We start from the raw sequence: 22,169 nt of genomic DNA, 5'->3' as shown, positions 1-22,169 counted from the left end.
GAAGCACCTCCTAGGCTATAATTTGACTTCAGCGATGAGAGAGGGAGAGAGAGGCACCCGCAAAGTGGTCCATGCGCACGTGTGTGTGTCTCTGCATGGGGTTCCTGCGCTGAAATTTAGGCCCTGGTTTTAAATGCGCATATTTTTTTCTCTCGCTCTCTCGGAGGTGGCCAGCCGAGTAATTGTTCTGCTGCCAGCTTGTGCCAATATATCGTCCAAAATGCTTGATTGCATTGCATTCTCCACATTTTTAGCTAAATTTTCATGTACCACATAAGCATTTTTGTCCATTGAATCTTTTGTAAATTGCTTCACAATTAGCGCGGGCACTCGTCAGCAGCCTTTGGCTTGCCTCTTGCCACTATTCACTCCTTCGTCTTCATTAACATTCCCTATAGAATTCTCAATATTTTTGGCCTCTATGTGTCCAGTTATATCTGTTTGTTCTTGGTCTTGGATTTTGTGAAATAAATTTCTAAATATCACCTGCTTGCTGCAGCTTTGGTCTGCACGTCCTATTAAAACCGGTCTGTGCAGTCTTTTTAAAACGCATCTTTTTCTCTCGTGGGCATTTAATCTGCTGCCGGCTTGTCACTCCACATCGCTAAAAATGCTTGATTGCATTGCATTCTCCACATTTTTAGCTACATTTTCATGTACCATATCAGCATTTTTGTTCAGTGAATCGTTTGTAAATGGCTTTACAGTTTTATCTTCGGGCCTATAGGTCTACGCCTGGCTTGCTTCGGTCACGTCTTTTTTTTTTTTCTCTCTCGTGAGCATTTAATCTGCTGCCAGCTTGTGACTCCACATCGCCCAAAATGCTTGATTGCATTGTATTCTCCACATTTTAGCTAAATTTTGGTGTACCACATGGCATTTTCTTTCAGTGAATCTTTTGCTTTAGGTCTATCCGGCCTTCTTCTTGGCTGCCTTCACTCCTTCATCTTCATTAACATTAATCTTTTTGGCCTCAATAGTCCAGTTACATAGTCTCTGTTTTTGGATTTTGTGAAATACATTTCTAAATAAATGCGACTTATAGTCCAGTGCGACTTATATATGTTTTTTCCTGTTCATGACGCATTTTTTGACTAATGCGACTTATACTCCGGAAACGTCTTATAGTCCGGAAAATACGGTACATCAGACACACGCACGGACACACGCACGGACACACACACACTTGTAATGTAAATATTGTGTGTGTTCAGGTTCCTGAGGACATGCAGGATAAGGAGTTTGCTGCTATTCTGCAGGAGGAGCCTCTGCAGCCTCTGGCTTTAGTGCCTCTGACTGAGGAGGAGCAGGTGAGATATTTATATATACACACACACACACACACACACACAGATTTTAGCGCACACATAGACACACACAGATTTAAACACATGCATGCCATGTGTTTATTCGTTTTGTTAGAATAATTATTTACCACCCTGCATTCTATTAGCATTTACCTGTGTGTTTGTGTTATGAGTGTATATGTGTTTATCAGTCAAATGTGATTTTAAGTGTTGAACTATGCTGCAGAGGAACTTCTCCATGTCGGTGAACAGCGTTGCTGTCCTGAGGCTCATGGGAAAAGGAAGCGGGGCCATTCCTGCCGGTGTGGCTCGAGGCCGAGGCAGCACGCGAGGAGGCAGAGGTGTGTGTGTGTGTGTGTGTGTGTGTGTGTGTGTGTGTGTGTGTGTGTGTGTGTGTGTGTGTGTGTGGTGTGTGTCAACATGTGGAATATATTTCTATTACTATCGGTGTTTATTTACAAGGGTCTCTCTCTCTCTCTCTTTTTCTCTCTCTCTCTCTCTGTACAGGACGAGGAAGAGGAGACAGTGGATTCTACCAAAGAAGTATTGAGGATGGAGAGGTTGGCTTTGGGCGCTGTGGAAGAGAAATCCATCGCAGCCAAAGCTGGGATGACAGGTGGGCCTTTCCTTTCTCTCCTTCTGTCTGTTCTTTCTTTCTTGCTCTTATCCTTTCCTTCTTTCTCTTGCTTTCTTTCTCTGTCTTTCTTTCTTTTTCTTTCTTGATCTTTTTCTTTCTTTCTTTCTTCCTTTCTTTCTTTCTTTCTTTTTTTTCCGTGAGAGACTGTGACGTTATTAATCTCTATTGTGTACACAACCATACGCTACCTGCACTTGGTATTTAATGCTTCTTTGCACTCCTGGTTGGATGTCGACTGCATTTCATTGGCTCTGTACCTGTACTCTGCTAAATGACAAGAAAGTTGAATCTAATCTAATCTAATCTAAAGTCAATGTATTATATTATATACATATTGATTGATTGATTAATTGAAGGTTGTGTAGTTGTTTCTTTGCATTTTTGAAAAGGATAGTAAGTAAAAAAAAAGTTGAATCTCCCTCAGGGGTGAGCGTCGCTTTGAAAAGCCGCTGCGCCGCGACGGAGTGCGTGTGTGTTACGAGGAGGCGCCCAGCGGCAGCAGCGTCGCCAGTGGTGTTGCCGTTGCCGTAGCGACCGCCGGTGGGCGGAAGGACTTTACGCGCTCGGACAGCGACAACTGGCGCACACTCCGCGAGGAGCAGGAGGATGAGGAAGGGGCCGGAGCCGAGCCCGGAGGCAGCTGGAGATTGGCTGGCTCGCGCCGAGACGGTACACACACACACACACACACATTAACACACACACACACATATTTACACTCATTCAGACACTCAGTCATTCCTTCCTTCACCAGTCTAACTTATCTAAAATTCCCCCATCTTCCTCGTTCTCTCCCCTCCTCCCTCCCTTGCTCACGTTCGCTCTCTCTCCCTCTCTCCCTCCCTCCCTCCCTCCCTCTCTCTCTCTCTCTCCCTCTCCCTCTCTCTCTCTCTCCCTCCCTCAGATGGCGGTCCTCGTTCGGCGGGCTGGCGGGAGCACCCTGGCGATGCCCGGCGCAGGAAATACGACTTTAATTTCCCGGAGGCTGGCGAGGGTGGGCGTCGGAGGGCGGGCAGCGAGGGCCTGGACGATGACCGCGACAACCTGCCCGAGTGGTGCACCGACGAAGAGGATGGCGAAATGGGCACCTTCGACTCCTCCGGCGCCTTCATGCCCTTGAAGGTGAGCTCACGTGTGTGTGTGTGTGTGTGTGTGTGTGTGTGTGTGTGTGTGTGTGTGTGTGTGTGTGTGTGTGTGTGTGTGTGTGTGTGTGTGTGTGTGTGTGTGTGTGTGTGTGTGTGTGTGTGTGTGTGTGTGTGTGTGTGTGTGTGTGTGTGTGTGTGTGTGATAAGGAGAGGGGCCATGATGGTGGCAGCGTAGTGGTTAAGGAGCTAGGCTAGCATGCAGTAGCCTGAAACAGTCATGGGTTAAATTCCCGGCTTCCACTGTTGTGCCCTCGAGCAAGGCACTTAATCCTGAGTTGCTGCGTGGACAATGACCCTTGTAATGTAATTGACATAAGTAGGTCGCTTAAATTACTAAATGTAATTGTACCACCCACCCCCCCCCTCTCTCTCTCTCTATCTCTCTCTCTCACAGAAGGGCTCTAAAGACCCCATTCATGAGGAGCAGGAGTTTGAGTTCCAGGGCCTGGAGGACGAGGATGACGAGGTCATGGCCACCGCCAGAGAGGAGGAGAGGAACAGCAGCAGCGAAGGGGAGAGACTGGACAAAGGTAAAGGTCAAAGGTCAACGGAGTGGGAGGGAGGGAAGGGGGTCATGTTGATGAAAATGGGTTGTGTTGTGGTACTATGTAATGTGATTAAATCGGGGGGGATTCTGTGAAACACAGAATTTCCTCACGCATCTTCTTTTTACACACACACACACACACACACACACACACACTCTTTCTCTCCTCCCATCTCACATCTTGTCATCATTCCATTGCAGATGTGAAAGAAGCCTTGGCTGAGATGGAGGTGAAGCCGGTCTCCCCCTCCTCCCCTCCCTCTCTCCCCCTTTCCTCTATGCCTGCGCCACCTGCTCCTCTCTCTGAATCTGTGACTGCTCCCCCTGCTGGTCTGGAAGAGCCGCTGCAGCCCACCATCAGCAAGAACACCACTGAAGGTAACGGTGCAGTCATACAGGGATACACTCCATGCATTCAGATTCACGTTCACATTCGCACTAGAGGCTAGAGATGTACCAGTATGAAAATGTAACATGACTTGTCATAAAAGTGGTGTGGCTTTCATAAAAAGGGCTCCCTTTTTGTTATTCTGTGTGTGTTAGTGCAAAGGGAGAGCGAAAACGCACACGCAAAACTAATAGAAGTTAAATGGGCTGGCGACTGAGGCTAAGTTAGTGAACTGCTGGTTACTAAATAAAGCTCAACAAAAAGTTATTGTGTGCACATCCCACCTTCTGGCAGGTGCAGAACAAAAAAAACCTACTCAAGTGAAAAAATATATAATGTAATGTCCGCAACACTGCTTTTGACTCCCATATATTTAATGTACAAAAGGCTACAAAAGGCAACGTTTCGACCCTGCTGGGTCTTCAGGTAAAGGAGCCTTTTGTAGCCTTTTGTGCATTAAATATATGGGAGTCAAAAGCAGTGTTGCGGACATTATATATTTTTTCACTAAATGAAGCTGCAACTCCTCTGATTGAAGCTGTATCTTGTGCATGCCTGTTCACAACTAGCCTACCATAAGGGAGAGCCAGGACGATTTAAATACTTTAAAACACTAATTTACGTAATTTACAAAAAGAGCGTGACACACTGAAGTTAATATTTTGTCACTAGTAATTTACGTCTGTCCTCTGTCAAATATAGTTGCATTTTCAGCTTTTTGTATCGAAACAGTAATTTTGGTACCGTGACAACACTATCCCTTATACAGGCATTCCAACACGGGAAAAGCATTAATACAGGCTTTCTTATACACACATTAGTAAGTGTGTGAGTCTGCAGGCTTTCTTATACACACATTAGTAAGTGTGTGAGTCTGCAGACATCACACTAAGGGCCTGATATTGTTGCGAAATGGCAGTGCTTTTTGTTTCTTTGTCACAGAAGCTTCCTTGCCTTTTCTGTGTGTGTGTGTGTGTGTGTGTGTGTGTGTGTGTGTGTGTGTATGTGACTGCAGAGGCAGCTCCACAGCTCAGCCCCCCTGCCAGTCTGGCTCCGCCCCCTTCCTCAGCTGCTATTCACCCCCCACCACCGGGGGGTGACACCGAGGATGACGAGGGCATGAAGCACCTGCAGCAGGTGGGTGTGCGCGTGTGATTTATTTAAGAAGAGATGGCTAAAGAGTGAATTCTTGTAGAAAAGTGTTTCGCCTGTCTGTTTGATTGAGTGTGTGTGTGTGAGGGGGGGTAGGGAGGAAGTGGATGAGATTCTTTCTGTGTGCAGTTTTTGAGCGTGAGTGTAATTGTATTTGTATGTACGAATTTCTCTTTGTTTGCAGAGTGTCCAGTTATGTATGTGTCTGTGTGTGAGTGTGAATATGCTGAAAGCAAGAGTTCTGTGGAGTCATCATTCATTTTAATAGCAAAATTATTGTTTTAAAGGGTTTAGAATATGCTTCATGTTTATATACAAGACACTGGGTGTTTGCAATGTTAGAGACGGAGTATTATTTTTTTAGAATTTTAAGAATTTCTAAAGCACACTAAAAATAAGATGATCTGCAACACCCAGATAACAAGGCTGGATTTAGTCGCTGCTGCGGAATGGCAGAACAGATGGTTTTCTCCCGGTACACCTCTGAAGCCTCTGAAATATACTGCTGAAGGGCTACGGCCATGCCCACATAGATCTCCTTTCATGGAGATATTTTCAAAGTTAAAGCAACACCAAAGAGTTTTTTGTACCTTAAAATAATGTTTCCAAAATTGTTTCCGTGGTTCATCAACTCTTAACAGGGTGAACGGCACTTCTGCATTCGCTTCGCGGCCCTCTATCGGCTATAACCGCACTATGTAAGTTTGCCAGATCGGCTAGCGGATCTGTAGTTCGATGGAATGAGACATAAGAAACTACAAATTTGACTTGCATGATGTCGCAATACATCGTAATTTCATAAAATCATGCAACATATTCTACCTTGTCTATGGACATCGTTATTTGCAAAGCCGTTGCTGGATAAACAAATGACCTACTGCTATGTTTGTGTGTGTGGAAGCTTCAGAGCAATTAATCATTTACATACCTGACCCTCTGTGTGCGCGGGTGTGTGTGTGTGTGTGTGTTTACATTTACATGTTTACAGGAGGCTGAGAAGATGGTGGCGTCTCTCCAGGACTCGTCGCTGGACGAGGAGTGTTTCACCCAGGCGCTGCAGGAGAGTCGGAACACAGCGTCCGCACTGCCCCTCTCCCACGAGGCCGCCATGAAGTGGTTTTACAAGGACCCGCAGGGAGAGATCCAGGGTACACACTCACACACACGCTCCACACACACTCTCTCCACACTTACACACACACACACACACACACACACACACACACACACACACACACACTCACGCGCACACACACACACACACTCTCCACACACACTCTCTCCACACTCACACTCCACACTTACACACACACTCACTCACACACACACTCACTCACTCACGCGCACACACACACACTCTCCACACACACTCACTCACTCTCACACACATACACACACACTCACTCACTCTAACACACACACACACTCTCCACACACACTTCACACTCACTCACTCTCCACACACTTCACACTCACTCACTCTCCACACACACTCCACACTCACTAACTCACTCTCACACATACACACACACACACACACACACACACACACACTCACTCCACACTCACTCCACACTCACTCCACACGCACACACACACACACACAGACTCTCCACACACATACACACTCACTCCACACTCACTCACTCACTCACACACACACACACACACACACACACACACACACACTCACACTCACACAACTATCTCCCCTGTTCCCAGGTCCGTTCACGACAGTGGAGATGTGCGAGTGGTTCCAGGCGGGCTACTTCTCCATGACTCTGCTGGTGAAGCGGGGCTGTGATGAGGGCTTCCAGCCTCTGGGTGACGTCATTAAGATGTGGGGGCGCGTGCCCTTTGCCCCCGGACCCTCGCCGCCCCCCCTCCTGGTCCGACCACAACAACAACAACCCCCCCCAGCACGCCAGCCTGCTGCCAGGGCCAACACCGTGAGTTCACAGCCAGTGTGTGTGCGTGCTGTGCTTTCTGTGCGTGCGTGTGTGTGTGTGCGTGTATGTGCGCGCGTGCGTGCGTGCTGTGCGCGTGTGTGTGTGTGTGTGTGTGTGTGTGTGTGTGTGTGTGTGTGTGTGTGTGTGTGTGTGTGCGCGTGTGCGCGTGCGTGCGTGCTGTGCGTGCGTGTGTGTGTGTGTGTGTGTGTGCGTGTATGTGCGCGCGTGCGTGCGTGCTGTGCGTGTGTGTGTGTGTGTGCGCGTGCGTGCGTGCTGTGCGTGCGTGTGTGTGCGTGTATGTGCGCGCGTGCGTGCGTGTGTGTGTGTGTGTGTGTGTGTGCGCGTGCGTGCATGCTGTGCGTGCGTGTGTGTGTGCGTGTATGTGCGCGCGTGCGTGCTGTGCTTTCTGTGCGTGCGTGTGTGTGTGTGTGTGCGTGTCTGTGCCTGTGTGTCTGCGTGTGTGCGTGTTTGTGTTGTTTGATTGGTTGTGTCTGTATGAGATCTGTGTAACTAATATAACGTGTGTGTGTGCGTGTTTGTGTTGTTTGATTGGTTGTGTCTGTATGAGATCTGTGTAACTAATATAACGTGTGTGTGTGTGTGTGTGCGTGTACGGACAGGGGAGCATGGATCAGGAGCGCCTAAAGAAGCAGCAGGAGCTGGCGGCTGCAGCAGCTCTCTATCAGCAACTCCAGCAGCAACAGCTATTCCAGCTCATCAACAGGTGTGTGTGTGTTCGTATACTGATGTGTTTGTGTGTTTATTTGTTTCTGTTGGTGTAGTATGTGTGCGGTATAGAGTACCGAAACCATGACGTGGCGTTGCCAAGGTAGCAATTTCATTGGATCTAAACAAACCAATCTAACCATAGTGGTGGCTTTCTTAATCTATTTAAATAATTTTACGACGTTTCTAAGACGTTGGTATATATTTTTTACACTGTAGGAATCACATACTACAACACATTCATAGCCCGCCAGCACGTAGCCCGCCAGCACGATCAAATTCTTGACTACAGAGTTGTATTTTAGCATGGGTTTCCTCCATGCATTTAACCAGAGACCAGCTTTTAACCAGCATTTAAGAGACAGCCTTCACAGCCTGCGGTTAAAATCCTTAAATTCACGGACGCGTTTTGGCAAAAAAAAAAACATCACTCTTCACAGTTGTCAGTCTTTGATAAGGTGTGAAATATCCACTGGGATTTTTTTTCTTTCTATTACACCTGTGAGGGGATCCGTGTTCTGTGGCTAAGCTGCTGCCTAGCAGGTAAAACACGTTTAAACTGCTATAACCTACATTTAAAAACAATTTCTGAGGTAGAAACGATGCCACTACATTTAATGCTATTGATGCCACTTCGAAAATTTGTTTAGATCCAGTAACACTGCAGTCATGGAAACGGAGCGTCACACTTTGTTACTCTATTGTATCTGTTTTTAAATGTGTGTGTTTCTCATAATATGAGAAATGATTATGCTGTGTGTGTGTGTGTGTGTGTGTGTGTGTGTGTGTGTGTGTGTGTGTGTGTGTGTGTGTGTGTGTGTGTGTGTGTGTGTGTGTGTGTGTGTGTGTGTGTGTGTGTGTGTGTGTGTGTGTGTGTGTGTGTGTGTGTGTGTGTGTGTGTGTGTGTGTGTGTGTGTGTGTGTGTGTGTGTGTGTTTTCCCAGCAGGTGTGGCGAGCAGGGTATGATGCCTTCGATGAACAGGTCAATGTCAGTGCCAGATACAGGGTCCATGTGGGACATGCATACCTCAGCCTCACAGCCGACAGGTAACACACAAGCACACACACACCCACACACACACACAAGCTTACCAGTTGCAAACCACTTCCCAGCTAACAGCTACCGGCAGATATACACACATCCTGGAAACTTTTTTCCAGAGTTTCCAAATGGAATATAGTGGGGGGTGGGAATCTCACTCTAAAATTCTCTATTAGATTGTTTTTGAATGCCAAAATCTTCTGAATATCTGACCTTGCCGTTTCGTTTGCTCCCTCGTCTTACACAAATGTCTGTTTGCTCTTTAGGCGGTGAGGCCAGTCTATGGGACTTAACAATGAATTCTTCAACTCAGGGTCCAACTCTTGAACAGCTTCAAAAGGTGAGCTTTTGCTCCCCCTGGTGTCATCATCAAATATAACAGCATGTTCCCCACTTAACTGAAAAGATTTTAGTTAATGGTAGAAACTGGAAAAACAAAAATGTGTAATTGACTTGAGTGTCATACCTGCAAACTACATTAGCATTTATTCATTTAGCAGACACTTTTCATCCAAAGTGACTTACATAATATGTATACATACATATTATAATGTATTATAAGGGACTACAGTGTCCCTGGCATTGTCTCCTAGCAACTTGCTCAAGGGCACAACAGTTAAAGCCAGGAATTGAACCCACAACGTTTTAGGCTACTATGGTAGCCCAGCTCCTTAACCACTACGCTACCACTGCCCTGTCAAACTAGTAATTTCTGCTATAATATTCACAATATGATTTAGTTTGCTTGACTGAATGTAGAGGCTTTTGGCAGGGTACATGTTCTCAAACTCAAATGACTTCTGGGGGACCAGTGCAAAAGTGTATGAGGGGGAAAATCTTCTGTTGGTTTGAAAAGACTTCTGATAAATAGGCCTATAGCTTGTTGTGCATTGTAAATGATCTATGTCTGTGCTTTAATGAAGTGAATGAATATATAGCAATATATAATATAATAATAATAATAATTATAATAATAATAATGAATATATGAATATATACATTTATTCCACTGCTTAGTTGAATTTCCCATTGTCCTACGTATTTCAGAAAGACCATTAACCGTATGTTATATCCACACCTATGAAGTAGATCCATTTTTTTGGATCACACTTGTATATAAATTTGCCAAACTCGTAAAGTTTAAATGAACCGTCACGTTGCATCTGAGCTGTAAAATGCAGACGTTCAGAACATAGCAACATTGTTGCATATGACGGAGGTGGCTTTTAGCGAAGCTAGATGGATGACAGCAGGCTAAGTAAAATAGCGATGTTTCAAAGCTAAAGTTCATCAGAATCTTGGGATACACCCGCATGACAACGGGAGAGATAGAACTAACAACCGGCCTTTGGTCGTAGCAACCATCCATTTAGAATTAGTAACGGCAGTTTGTCCTGCAAGTTGAGAAATTAAGTTTTAGCGATTAAAATGTTTAAATTGTATGAACACAACGCATGTGGCAACAGTGGAATAAGCGGGATAATGGACAACACGGTGGTCTGTTCACAGAAATTAATGCACTTACGAGGTTTAAACGCTTCGCGTCGGGGCCATTTTACAACCTCGGCCGTACATTTACTTCTGTGAACAGACCACCGTGTCGTCCATTATCCCTTACATATAATAATATAGCAGCTCTTGCTTTAGGGCACACTGTCCATCAAACGTTCAGCTATTGTATTTAAGGGTTGGCGTTTGCCTTCTACATAATATGCCTTTTCTGGGCAGATGATATTTTGCAACAACCTGCAGCATAACAGTTCACTTTCTTGTCTTTCAGAAACAGTTCCACATTAAATAACCTTGGCTTTGCTTCGTGTGTGTGTCTGTGTGTGTGTGTCTGTGTGTAGCTCCAGCAGGAGAGGAGAGAGGCTGAACTCAGGGCCAAGCGGGAGGAGGAGGAGCGGAAGAGGAGGGAGGAGAAGAGGAGGCAGCAGCAGCAGGAGGAGCACAAGAGGAGAGAGGAGGAGGAGATGTTCCGACGCAAGCAGGTAGGAGCGTGCACACACACACACTCACACACACACACACACACACCTACCTCACTCCATGCAAGTAGGAGCTCCCATGTTGTCTATTGAAGGAAATGTTTGAGTATGGTCACACATTCATTCATTCATTCACACACACACACACACACACACACACCTACACCTACCTCACTCCATGCAAGTAGGAGCCCCCATGTTGTCTATTGAAGGAAATGTTTGAGTATGGTCACACATTCATTCATTCATACACACACACACACAAACACACAGTTCTGGAAGTACGTGTGCTCTTGCCTGCTCCTGATCACTGATTCCCTGCTTGTGTTGATTCCCCTCCCTTTTGCCCTCGATCCCTCCTAACTTCTATCCCTCCTCTTATCCGTCCAACCCTCCAACCTCCCTTCTCTCTATCCCTCCTATCTATTCCTCCTTTCCTCCATCCCTCTTTCTCTTTATTCCTCCTCCTTCTCTCTCTCGCTATCCCTCTATCCCTCTCTCCCTCCCTCAGTGTCGTCAGCAGCAGGAACTGATCATGAAGCTGCTGGCGCAGAGCCAGAGCCAGGGGGGCCCGGCGTCGGGCTCCGGCTGGTCCGGAGGCTCCACCGCTGGGCTGGGCAAGCCAGGCAAGGCCCTGGGGCTCCTGGAGCTGCAGCAGGAGGCTGAGAGGGTGAAGCAGCAGCAGAGAGCCCAGCAGCAGCGTGAGAGGGTAAGGACGCCCGTACACACACACACACGCACACACACACGCGCACACACATACACACACACACACACACGCACGCACATACACACACACACACACACATACACACACACACACACGCGCACACACGCACGCGCACACACACACACACACACACACACACACACGTGCACACACACACACACACACACACACACACAGACACAGACACTCTGGGCTAAATGCGCTGTGCTCTTGCAATCAGATAATCCGCAATCCATCTTAAAAACAAATGTAAACAGGGTCTTGGTATAATAAATAATGAATGCTTTTTTTGTCATTCTTTCCTTTCCCTCTCTCTCTTCCTCCCTCCCTCTCCCCTCTTCCTCCCTCGCTCTCTCTCTCTCCTTGTCCCCCAGCAGCAGCATGCGGGCCTGATGTCGGGGCAGTGGGGGGAGGGGGTGGGCTCTCTCTGGGCCAGTGGGAGTGGCCTGGAGGGGAAGTCCGGGGGAGGGGGCGGAGTCTCTGGCGCCATGGGCATGTGGGACGAGGCGCTGAAGAGCCAGGCTGGCATGCGGGGTATGAGCCACAAGAACAGCAGCAGGAGCAGCCCCTCACTCAGGTACGCACACACACACACTCGCACGCACGCACGCACGAACGCACACACACACTCACTCACTCACTCACACACTCACTCACTCACACCACTCACACACAACGCACTCACTCACTCACTCCACTCACGCACACACTCACTCACACACTCACACTCACACACACACACACACACACACACACACACACATAAAGCGCTTTCAGATATAACCTCCGGAGTATATGAGGAGGTTTGTCAAACGGAGGTCCTACCCTTCGGATGATTCAGATATGATGCTAAACTGCGGACCTAATACTGACCTTACACGGACGTATGTGTGAACGACATACACGCACATTACAGAATCTCTGTGTGGTTGTCGAGTGAGGGGTGGGGGCTTGTAGAGTTCACAAGATGCGAGACGTGACGCAGAATATATGCGGCCGCTGCCTGTCACAGCTGCTTTTTGTTTACAAAATGTAGCCTATGCATTATGTAGGCTAAAGAAGAGAAATCTATTGCGCATAGGCTAATACTTGAAGTAGGCTAGTCACGTAAGTGCGCACTTGAAATTGACCTAGCCTACAGTATTTGTATGTGTGCTTCAAATAAACACATTTATCTGTTTTCAACGTTATGTACCAGAATTACCTATAGAACCCCAAATCTGGTTTGCGTTGGAGAGAGAGAGCATGCACAAACTTTATGGTAGGCTACCAGCCAATTCAGTAGGCTAACTCAAGACTTCAAGATCATACTACGTTTTTAAGCAACAAACAAAATACTAACATTAATAACAGTGAAGTTGTTCGTTTTTTCATGGTTTATTTTTTCCAAAAGCATCCTCTCCCCATGTGTAGCATTTACGTAAGGAGCTTGGAACAAAGTTGGGTTTTCTTCGTTTTCATTTTCTCTAGGCATATATGCTCAGCAAATATCAGCGAGCTCAGCAGGTCATGAAGGCTATCAATGAACAGAAAACCGTGTTGGCTAACAATTTATTAAAGCAACACCAAAGAACTTTTCATCTGTCGCACGCAGTATTTGTTTATCCAGCACCGGCTTTGCAAATAACAATGTCCACAGACAAGGTAGAATAAGTTGCATGATTTTATGAAAGTACGATGTATTGCGACATCAGATGCAAGTCAAATTTGTAGTTTCTCATGTCTCATTCCATCGAACTACAGATCCGCTACCCGATGCAGCAAACTTACATAGTGCGGTAATAGCCGATAGAGGGCCGCGAAGCGAATGCAGAAAGTGCCGTTCACCCTGTTACGAGTTGATGAACCACTGAAACGATTTTGGAAACATTATTTTAAGGTACAAAAAACTCTTTGGTGTTGCTTTAAATACTCCTGTTATTGTCGTCAACGACGTCGATATAGGCTACTGCCTTTTCAGCGCCTTCTGCTTATGATCTTCTGAATTCGTTTGTCCTTGCCATGCAGCTGTAGGCTAACATGTCTCTAAGGTTCCCTTCAGGTGTTCTATCAAAATGTTGTATGCCCTCATGGACAGTAGCTCCGTGATGTCTGCATATTTCCAAGTCGGACATTTTCTGGACAGCACTATGCCACTCCATCATAACACTGGCATTTAAGTCAGATCTAACCACATGGACGCACGAAAGAAACGTCACCAACACGCCCTCTCACTAGGTGTGATTTTAACCGCATGTTCTACTCCTCGTTCAGACACAGCACATTTACATAATGTCCGGAGGAAATACTAGGGGGGGAGTAGTATAAACACCGGGTGAATTCGGACTTCCATATGACCGGTTATGTTGTTCAGATATACGGCCCCACCGTTTAACATCGGCAGAACCTCCGGTCTTACACGTATGTCTGAAAGGGCTTATACTCTCCATGCCATGGTGTGGGTGTGACTGCGGGGTAAGTGCTTTTTAAAGTGGTTTGATCCATACAATGGTTAAATAAAAGGGGTTTTAAAAGTCTCTCTTTCTTTCTTTCTTTCTTTCTTTCTTTCTTTCTTTCTTTCTTTCTTTCTTTCTTTCTTTCTTTCTTTCTTTCTTTCTTTCTTTCTTTCTTTCTCTCTCTCTCTCTCTCTCTCTCTATTTCTCTCTCTCTCTCTCTCCTTTCTTTCTCTCTCCCTCTCTCCCTCCCTCCCTCCCTTAGCGAGCGTGAGCAGTATATGCTTCGTCGTAAGCGCACGGAGGAGGAGGATAAGCTGCTGAAGCTACTGCAGGGCATGAAGCCTCAGGACGGCTTCACCACGTGGTGTGAACAGATGCTGCACGCGCTCAACACCACTACCAACAACAACGCCTCCTCGCTTGATGGTAATACACACACACACACACACACACATGAACACACACTCAACATCACCACCAACAACAACGCCTCCTCGCTCGATGGTAAAACACACACACACACACACACACACACACTCAACAACGGCTCCTCGATTGATGGTAACACATGCACAAACACACACACACGCACACGCACGCACACACACTCAACATCACCAACACCAACAACAACGCCTCCTCACTCGATGGTCACACACACACACACACACACACACACACAGTGCTTAATGCATAATTTTTTTGTAGTTTTAGTTCTGATACTTCAGAATTAAACTTCAGCTGAATATGTTGCGTTGGTTAGAGGGGTTTTGTATTTCACTGTTTCCGTAATGTGTAGCTGGGTCATGGTTGGAGAAAAGTTAAAGCAGCTGCAGGTTAACTAATGTTAGCTAAGTCTAAATTTACATCTGGCAACCCAGAAGAGGCTCGCGTCCGGTAGTCTTGAGAACGTTCACCAGTGTTTTGATTTTGGCCTACAGAACGTTCGGTAACAATCCTACAAATCGCACCTTTAAGGAAGAGATGATCAGTATGTGTGTGTGTGTGTGTCTGTGTGTGTGTCTGTGTGTGTGTGTCTGTGTGTGTGTGTGTGTGTGTGTGTGTGTACTGACAGTGGCCACCATTGTGGCATACCTGAAGGAGGTGGAATCTCCATACGAGGTGCTGGACTTCATCCGGTCCTATCTGGGGGACACCATGGAAGCCAAAGAGTTCGCCAAGCAGTTCCTGGAGCGCCGTGCCAAACAGAAGGCCAACCACCAGAGGCAGCAGCAGCAACAGGTGTGTGTGTGTGTGTGTGTGTGTGTGTGTGTGTGTGGTTTGAGCAGGAGAGAGAGTGTGTGTAAGAGAGAGCCAATAGGAATGGCTTAACCCTTAGAACCCAATTGATGCTAAGTGCATCAAAAAACACACCCTTCTTCTCCGTTACACTGCTCTGGAACTGTTCATTGCAGGGAGATGAACTTATTTATTTATTGCGTGACAGAGCAGAAGTGGGGCTTTCCAACGAGACTACGCACTTGTCTGTACGATCAAGTATGAAAATGAAAAAAAAAGATCATGAAATTAAATCAAATTACAATATATTTACAGTCTATACTTCTCTGCGTTCACATGCGCACCCATTACTCTCATTTGAATTACTCGCGAACCCGTGAACGCATAGATATGGCAAGCATAGCAGATGAAAGAGGAGACACAGGGCTATCCATTGGTACCATGCATATTGTTCCTTCTGGCTTATAAAAACAGACAAAGTGACTGCAAAATAATATCATGTACACAAACCAATGTTGCACACCCATTACTCAGGCATGTCAGATGAAAGAGGAGACACAGAGCTATCATTTGATACCAAGTACATCCTTCTGGGTTATATAACAGACGAAGTGACCGCAAAATAATAACTCCATATAGCTGGACTTACCCCACGTTTTTGTCTGTTTTTGTGGCAAAGCATGTTTATAATCCAACGCTATCATGTGTTTCTCTATGACAAAGCATGTTCATAATCCGGTTTTGAGATCCTAGCAAATTCCTGCATGGCATCCAATTCAAGGCTCACATTGCATTCCGATTTGTTCAACAAAGAAACACCATAGGCACACACAGGCTAACACGCAAACTCGGGTCAAGTTAGGTCAGATCAGTTCGTGTCACAGATATGGAGCGCAGAAAAAGCCATTTATTTCTGTAAGGTGCACACCACATATGTCTGTAAATTGCTCAGCCCCAGAGAATCCCACCACCATGGCATTGATATTGCCAAATTCAGGACAGTCTACTCTACACACATATGTAAGGCAAGTTGAGCTGCCAGCTTGCAGTGGTGAGATACATATCAAAATATTTAAAAAAATATAATACGCTTTTTGTATTTTATTATTTAAAAATCAAAATTAAATTATTAATACATAAAGTATTAATACATAAAATGTGGCAGATTTGGGTAGCCTAGACACTGCTGAAAAAAACTATATATAGCATGTGTGTATGGCACTTACAATGATCAGAATAAATCCATCTAACTAAAGGTAGTGAAAATGCCCTTAAAACATTCTAGGGTTCTAAGGGTTAACTATTAGCAGTGTGAAGGTGGCTTCAGTGAGTAACATCAACTAAAAACATTAAGATGGAAGTTATTCTCTGCATCATCACTTCTCTCTCTCTCTCTCTCTCTCTCTCTCTCTCTCCCTCCCTTCCTGTGTCTCCACTCCTATAGCTCTCCAAGGAGGTGGCTGGACTGACCATGAACAACTTCGCTCTACAGGTAAATCTACTGTTACACACACACTCTCTCACACACACACACACACACACACACACACACACACACACACATAGCACTCACCAGTGTGCAGGCTAGAGTACAGACAGCCAGTCTATCATCAGTCACTCCCTTCTACTTCCAGTCCATGTGACCTATCTTGTGAAAAAATATGAACAGGAGTTACTAGAGAGGTAACAATTATTTTTTGTCCTGTTCGAATTGTAGCATGAATTTCACATATGATGTGTGTAAATTTTAAAAGATATTTTTTCATGTCAAGAAAGTACTGTTTGATAGACTGCAAAAGTTGGGTTTTGTGTGAATCCGCTCAGTGGACTACATCTCTCGTCTCGATTGATGTACATCACCAACATAGTGAAATGATACAGCTAGCTGTTATGCTAGCTAACGGTTACATCTTGCCACCAGCTATGTCACTTAACAGTATAGTAGTTTGTGTACAGTCTATGGACGAATACATACCTTACCTGATGTGTTTAATCCTCTGACTCATGGTATTTTCATCGGCCAGGGAAGCCCAAGTAAAAACTGTTGCTGGTATGCTTGTACAATCCGGTGTGGCTGTGAAAAGGCTAACATCACTAGCGCGACTGCTGTGTTTGTAGTTGTTGGAATTATAAACTTTCACAATGTTGTAATTCGAATGTTACAACCAGAGTAGGAATTTCACGGCGGCCACGACGGCCCTGGATGTCGTTGCCCCTTGCATTGGCCGTGATGCCCCTTTGAAAAAATCAGAGGTTTACAGGCCACTGTGGCCTTGGTGCCCCCTTCTTTCAATATTCAGCTTTGTGTCCAACTAATAGCGATTTTTATTTAGCCTATGGCCTGTCAAAATAATCTTAGCATTCACAGCGCAAATTAATTTAGTCTTTTACTCAGTGGAGAAAGTGACAGCGCACGGCAAGAAAGAAAGTGCGTCCAAATTCACCCATTCTCAGTTGAACTACTCCCGAAGTAGCCTACTCATCACACAGACATCACAAGTATCACATCACATGAAAGAGCTTTTTCTCAGCTTTCTCAGCTAGCCGCTAATTGCTGTGGTGAACGGTTTGCGAAAAAAAAAGTAAATAATATTATTCAATTTAATCATAAATTCTACATAAAGTTCTGTGCCTATCTCCCTACCCATTCATTTCGGTGGAATACTTCACGAACCCTTCGTTCAACACATGGCAAACTATATATCAGAATAAACAGCAGACCTTACCGAACACAAAGGTGTAAAGCAGTCTCTTGTACAGTTAGCTGTTCCAGAGTTATCCGGTTTTGAATTTGCAGCAAATTTCGACATACATTTCTCCAAATTTGGGCTTTACATTTCACAATGTGTTTAAATGTTTTCATAACAGGTCAAATACAAATATCGCCTAGATATCGGTAAATATTAAAATCAGGACAGCTGACTAAGAGTTTGTGAAAGTAGCCCTAATGATCACAAAATGCTAAGCATGCATCTAGGCTATTTGAGTTTCTTAAAGCTGAGCTGTGCTTAAATTGTTCAAAACATGATTTCATAACAGGCCAAATATAAAATAAATGTTAAATATAGCCTAGATATCTGTAAATATTAGATGATCAGATGATTTACAGTTATATGTAATATGTCATGTTTCATGTTTTTGTAATGTTTCATGCAGTGATGCAGGTCTACAGCTGTGAATAGGCTAAATACAACTTTGATCATTTTTATAACCTACTACTGTATAGTTACCTTTGGCCTTGGTGCACTGACATGTGGCCTTTGGGCCTTGCCCCTAAAATGGTGAAATTCCAAGCCTGGTTACAACACAAACTGCAACTTACCTTACATGAGAAATTGTCTTTAAAATTGACAAACATCATAATATCACATGTAATTCAAGGCACATGTCGATCGTGACCAGAAAATAATTTCTCTTTCGCCATTGACAACAGATTTTTCAGAACCATGACTGCAGTGTCACTGGATCTAAACATACTTTTGAAGTGGCATTGTATTTAGACATGTGGCCTTGTTTCTATAAATTGTTTTTAAATGTAGGCTATAGCTGTTTAAACGTGTTTTACCTGCTAAGCAGCTGCTTGGCCACATAACACGGATTCCCTGTCAGGTGTAATAGTAAGAAACAAAACGCCAGTGGATATGTATTATCAAATGCTTACAGCTGTTAAGAGTGACGTTTTTGCCTCATGTTACATGCAGGTTTCTTTTATGGAGGAAACCCGTGCTAAAATAAAACTTTGTTAGTCACAAATTTGATTGTATTGATATATGTGTTGTAGTATGTGATTCCTACAGTGTAAAAAAAATATACTAACGTCTTGGAAACGTAAAATTATTTAAATAGATTAAGAAAGCCACGTAGCCTATGGTAACTACTATGGTTAGATTGATTTGTTTAGTTCCAGTGAAGTTGCTACCTTGACAACGCTACGTCATGGCTTCGGCAAAGATTGTTAAGGCAGAGCAAGATATTTCATCAGGAGCCACTTCCGGGAACCCGGATCGCACGAGGGGGGGGGGGGGGGGTCAAAATCCCCCTTTATGCAGAGCAGACGCAGCGACTGCTCCATTGAAGTCTATGGCCATAGCTCAGAATTTCACCACATATGCTAAGATCTTGGTTCTTATCAGTACATTGTCAGTCATTGACACGCCTCTTTATGCAGACAGGATTCGACCCCCATTTCGCGCCCATAGACATGAACTACGACGAAGTATCTTGCTCCGCCTTAACAATCTTTGGCTTCGGTACTGTATTGTAAAGACTTGTTACCATGGTTACTATTGTTAAGTTTGTTCATTATTCCCATTATTTCATTGTTGCCGTTGTCATGGTCATGGAATGTGACATGCTCACGTTGCTTGGCGGCCTTTCCTAACTCCTCATTGTCCTACTCCTCCTTCTTCCCAGGATTCCATGCGTGGCGTGACCCCCAGTGCTCTGCAGTCCATGTTCCAGGCGGCCCATGCCGGGAAAGGGGGCATGGCCTACGACCAGGCCGCCAAGCTGAAAAAGAAACAGCCCATGATGCTGCATTCTGACCCGAGCATCCTTGGTAAGATAGATGTATTTTAAAAAACACAATGCATGCATCACATACATGACACTGAATCTCATGGATATCACTATATATCACAATTTTTCTTACTTAAGGCACAAAATGAGATTTACAAGTTCAATAGAACTGCTACAGTTTTAGTGTCTGGTGTGTCTGCACTGTGCTGCTCACTACATCTGTATAGCTGTTCACAATGTTAAAGGTTCACAATTTTTCAGACTTTTCTAAGATGCACACAGGCTGCATTGCACACACATACTACAGTAATTTCCCCATGTGTTGGCCCCATTTTGTGTTTAAACCAAAGGACCCTGAGCACTGTATACATTTTTAAAATGCAGTACCCAATAGCCCAATTAATCAGAATCAGATCATGCTTCAAAGAAGATCGAAGAAAAGAAATTTCCATTTATAGCCTGCCCTTTGTGTATTTACTTTTTAGCTGAAGACATTTTGCACGTACACAAAATGTGCATGCATACATTATACAAACACACACACACACACACAAGCATACATATACACTCACACACAATGTGGAGTGTACAGGTTAAATGTAGCCATATTTTTTTTTTAACATCCATAAAATTCCATGTCACCATGTTTGAATTGTCTTAACGCTGCGTCCCTCCCCAGTCTAGCCATGCATGAGAGGTCATGGTTTCTGCTGTTGTGTGAGGTTGCATAAGGTTATCTTTTAAAGCTTATTTCCCATGCTCTTTTCCCTCCCTCTTTTCCCTCCCTCTTTTCCCTCCCTCTTTTCCCTCCCTCCCGTCTTACCTCCTGCCTTCTCTCCTCCTCTCTCCCCATTCCTTTTCCTTCCTTTTTATCACTATCCACTGCTCTCTCTCTCTCTCTCTCTCTCTCTCTCTCTCTCTCTCTCTCTCTCCTTAACTATCCACTACTCTCTCTCTCTCTCTCTCTCTCTCTCTCCTTAACTATCCACTACTCTCTCTCTCTCTCTCTCTCTCTCTCCTTAACTATCCACTGCTCTCTCTCTCTCTCTCTCTCTCTCTCTCTCTCTCTCTCTCTCTCCTTAACTATCCACTGCTCTCTCTCTCTCTCTCTCTCTCTCTCTCTCCCCTTAACTATCCACTACTCTCTCTCTCGCTCGTTCTTTCTGTCTCTCTCTCACTATCCACTACTCTCTTTTTCTCTCCATAACTATCCACTATTCTCTCTCTCTCCCTTGTGTCCCCCCCTCCGCCACCCATTTCCTTTCTCTTTCTGTTGTCTTCCTCTTTCTCTCTCTCTCTCTCTCTCTCTCTCTCTCTCTCTCTCTCTCTCTCTCTCTCTCTCTCTCTCTCTCTCTCTCTCTCTCTCTCTCTCTCCCCCACCCATAGGGTACTCATTCCATACTGCAGGGGAGCGCCTGAGCCTAAATGAGATGGAGATGGTGGAGGATTACTGATCTACAGCAATAGCTACCTGAGGCCTTTTTTCTATGTAACAAAAACTACACAAAAAAACAACAACAAAAACAACAACGTGGTGCCCAAGTAATCAGACACCCCGATGACCAATGTGCACTGCTGTGGGTTGGGGGGGGGGGGGGGGGGGGGTGGATACTGAATGCCAGGACTATCGAGTTTGGGACTTGGGGTGTGTGTGTGTGTGTGTTTGTGGTACAGGGTGGTTGGGGTAAAAGATGTGGTGTCAGTTGTGTATAGGGGGTGGACAGAAATCCTCCTGCCTTATTCCACTGAGGTTTGGGAGGCAAGCTGGGTTGTATGGTGTGAGTTTGGTGGATCGTTTTCTTTGTTGTTTTTTGGATATTTGGGTTGTGGGATTCCTCTGGCACTAAGACAGTAAGCACCTTAAAACTAAATGCACTTTATCAAGATTGCGATTCTGACGAGGGTTATTTATATATATATATATATATATATATATATATATATAGTATATATTATTTGGGTGTGTGTGTGTAGGCGTGGGTGTAGGCGTGTTTGAATTTCTGTTGTTGCTTGGGTTTTATTTTACATGCGAACACGTCATCTATGTGTGTAGATAAGGAATGTGAGCTAGCCCTCTCACACTCTACTACATGTATGTGTGTGTTCGTCACAACTGGAAGGTGTTTTGTTTTGTTTTTTCTTCCTGATCTATGACTGGTGTTTAAGAAGTGATTGAGAGAGAGTGTGTGTGTGTGTGTTTGTGTTTGTGGGGGTGAGGGTGGGTGTATATATGTGTGAGTAGGCCTAGAATACCAGAGGGACCGATGGTTTCTGTTTAACAAACAAACAAAAAAACCCTATCAGACAAACAAAATCCTTTCTTGAAAGACACTGTTTATTTTCTACATTTCTATAAAAGGTAAAGC

At 44.9% G+C, this 22,169-nt stretch overlaps 1 protein-coding gene across 2 annotated transcripts in view; it reads left to right on the top strand.

The window, feature by feature from the left end:
* Positions 1-21,397, top strand: part of gigyf1a (GRB10 interacting GYF protein 1a) — a 34,725-nt gene extending 13,328 nt beyond the window's left edge. Inside the window, exons 5-25 of one of the 2 annotated variants that reach the window (XM_076288579.1) lie at positions 1,215-1,310; positions 1,534-1,648; positions 1,815-1,923; positions 2,369-2,613; positions 2,849-3,066; positions 3,484-3,619; positions 3,838-4,014; positions 5,040-5,161; positions 6,165-6,324; positions 6,899-7,125; positions 7,746-7,849; positions 8,798-8,898; positions 9,160-9,233; positions 10,744-10,884; positions 11,393-11,590; positions 11,986-12,188; positions 14,309-14,472; positions 15,122-15,288; positions 16,730-16,777; positions 19,699-19,843; positions 21,190-21,397. In XM_076288579.1, coding sequence (XP_076144694.1) covers positions 1,215-1,310; positions 1,534-1,648; positions 1,815-1,923; positions 2,369-2,613; positions 2,849-3,066; positions 3,484-3,619; positions 3,838-4,014; positions 5,040-5,161; positions 6,165-6,324; positions 6,899-7,125; positions 7,746-7,849; positions 8,798-8,898; positions 9,160-9,233; positions 10,744-10,884; positions 11,393-11,590; positions 11,986-12,188; positions 14,309-14,472; positions 15,122-15,288; positions 16,730-16,777; positions 19,699-19,843; positions 21,190-21,257 — 3,018 coding nt within the window. In that variant the 3' untranslated portion in view covers positions 21,258-21,397. Of the gene's footprint in view, positions 1-1,214; positions 1,311-1,533; positions 1,649-1,814; positions 1,924-2,368; positions 2,614-2,848; positions 3,067-3,483; positions 3,620-3,837; positions 4,015-5,039; positions 5,162-6,164; positions 6,325-6,898; positions 7,126-7,745; positions 7,850-8,794; positions 8,899-9,159; positions 9,234-10,743; positions 10,885-11,392; positions 11,591-11,985; positions 12,189-14,308; positions 14,473-15,121; positions 15,289-16,729; positions 16,778-19,698; positions 19,844-21,189 lie in introns of both variants that reach the window. The other variant, XM_076288578.1, reaches the window with a different exon arrangement.
* Positions 21,398-22,169: the final 772 nt, after the last annotated feature.

This window comes from Alosa pseudoharengus, unplaced genomic scaffold (genome assembly GCF_046254945.1).
Source record: "Alosa pseudoharengus isolate Yale_2024_CS ecotype anadromous, Long Island Sound unplaced genomic scaffold, YU_APseudo_1.1 YU_APseudo_1.1_scf_17, whole genome shotgun sequence".
Lineage (NCBI taxonomy): Eukaryota > Metazoa > Chordata > Actinopteri > Clupeiformes > Clupeidae > Alosa > Alosa pseudoharengus.
The sequence above is the reverse complement of the archived record's forward strand: the minus strand, read 5'-3'. Positions and strand labels throughout refer to the sequence as shown.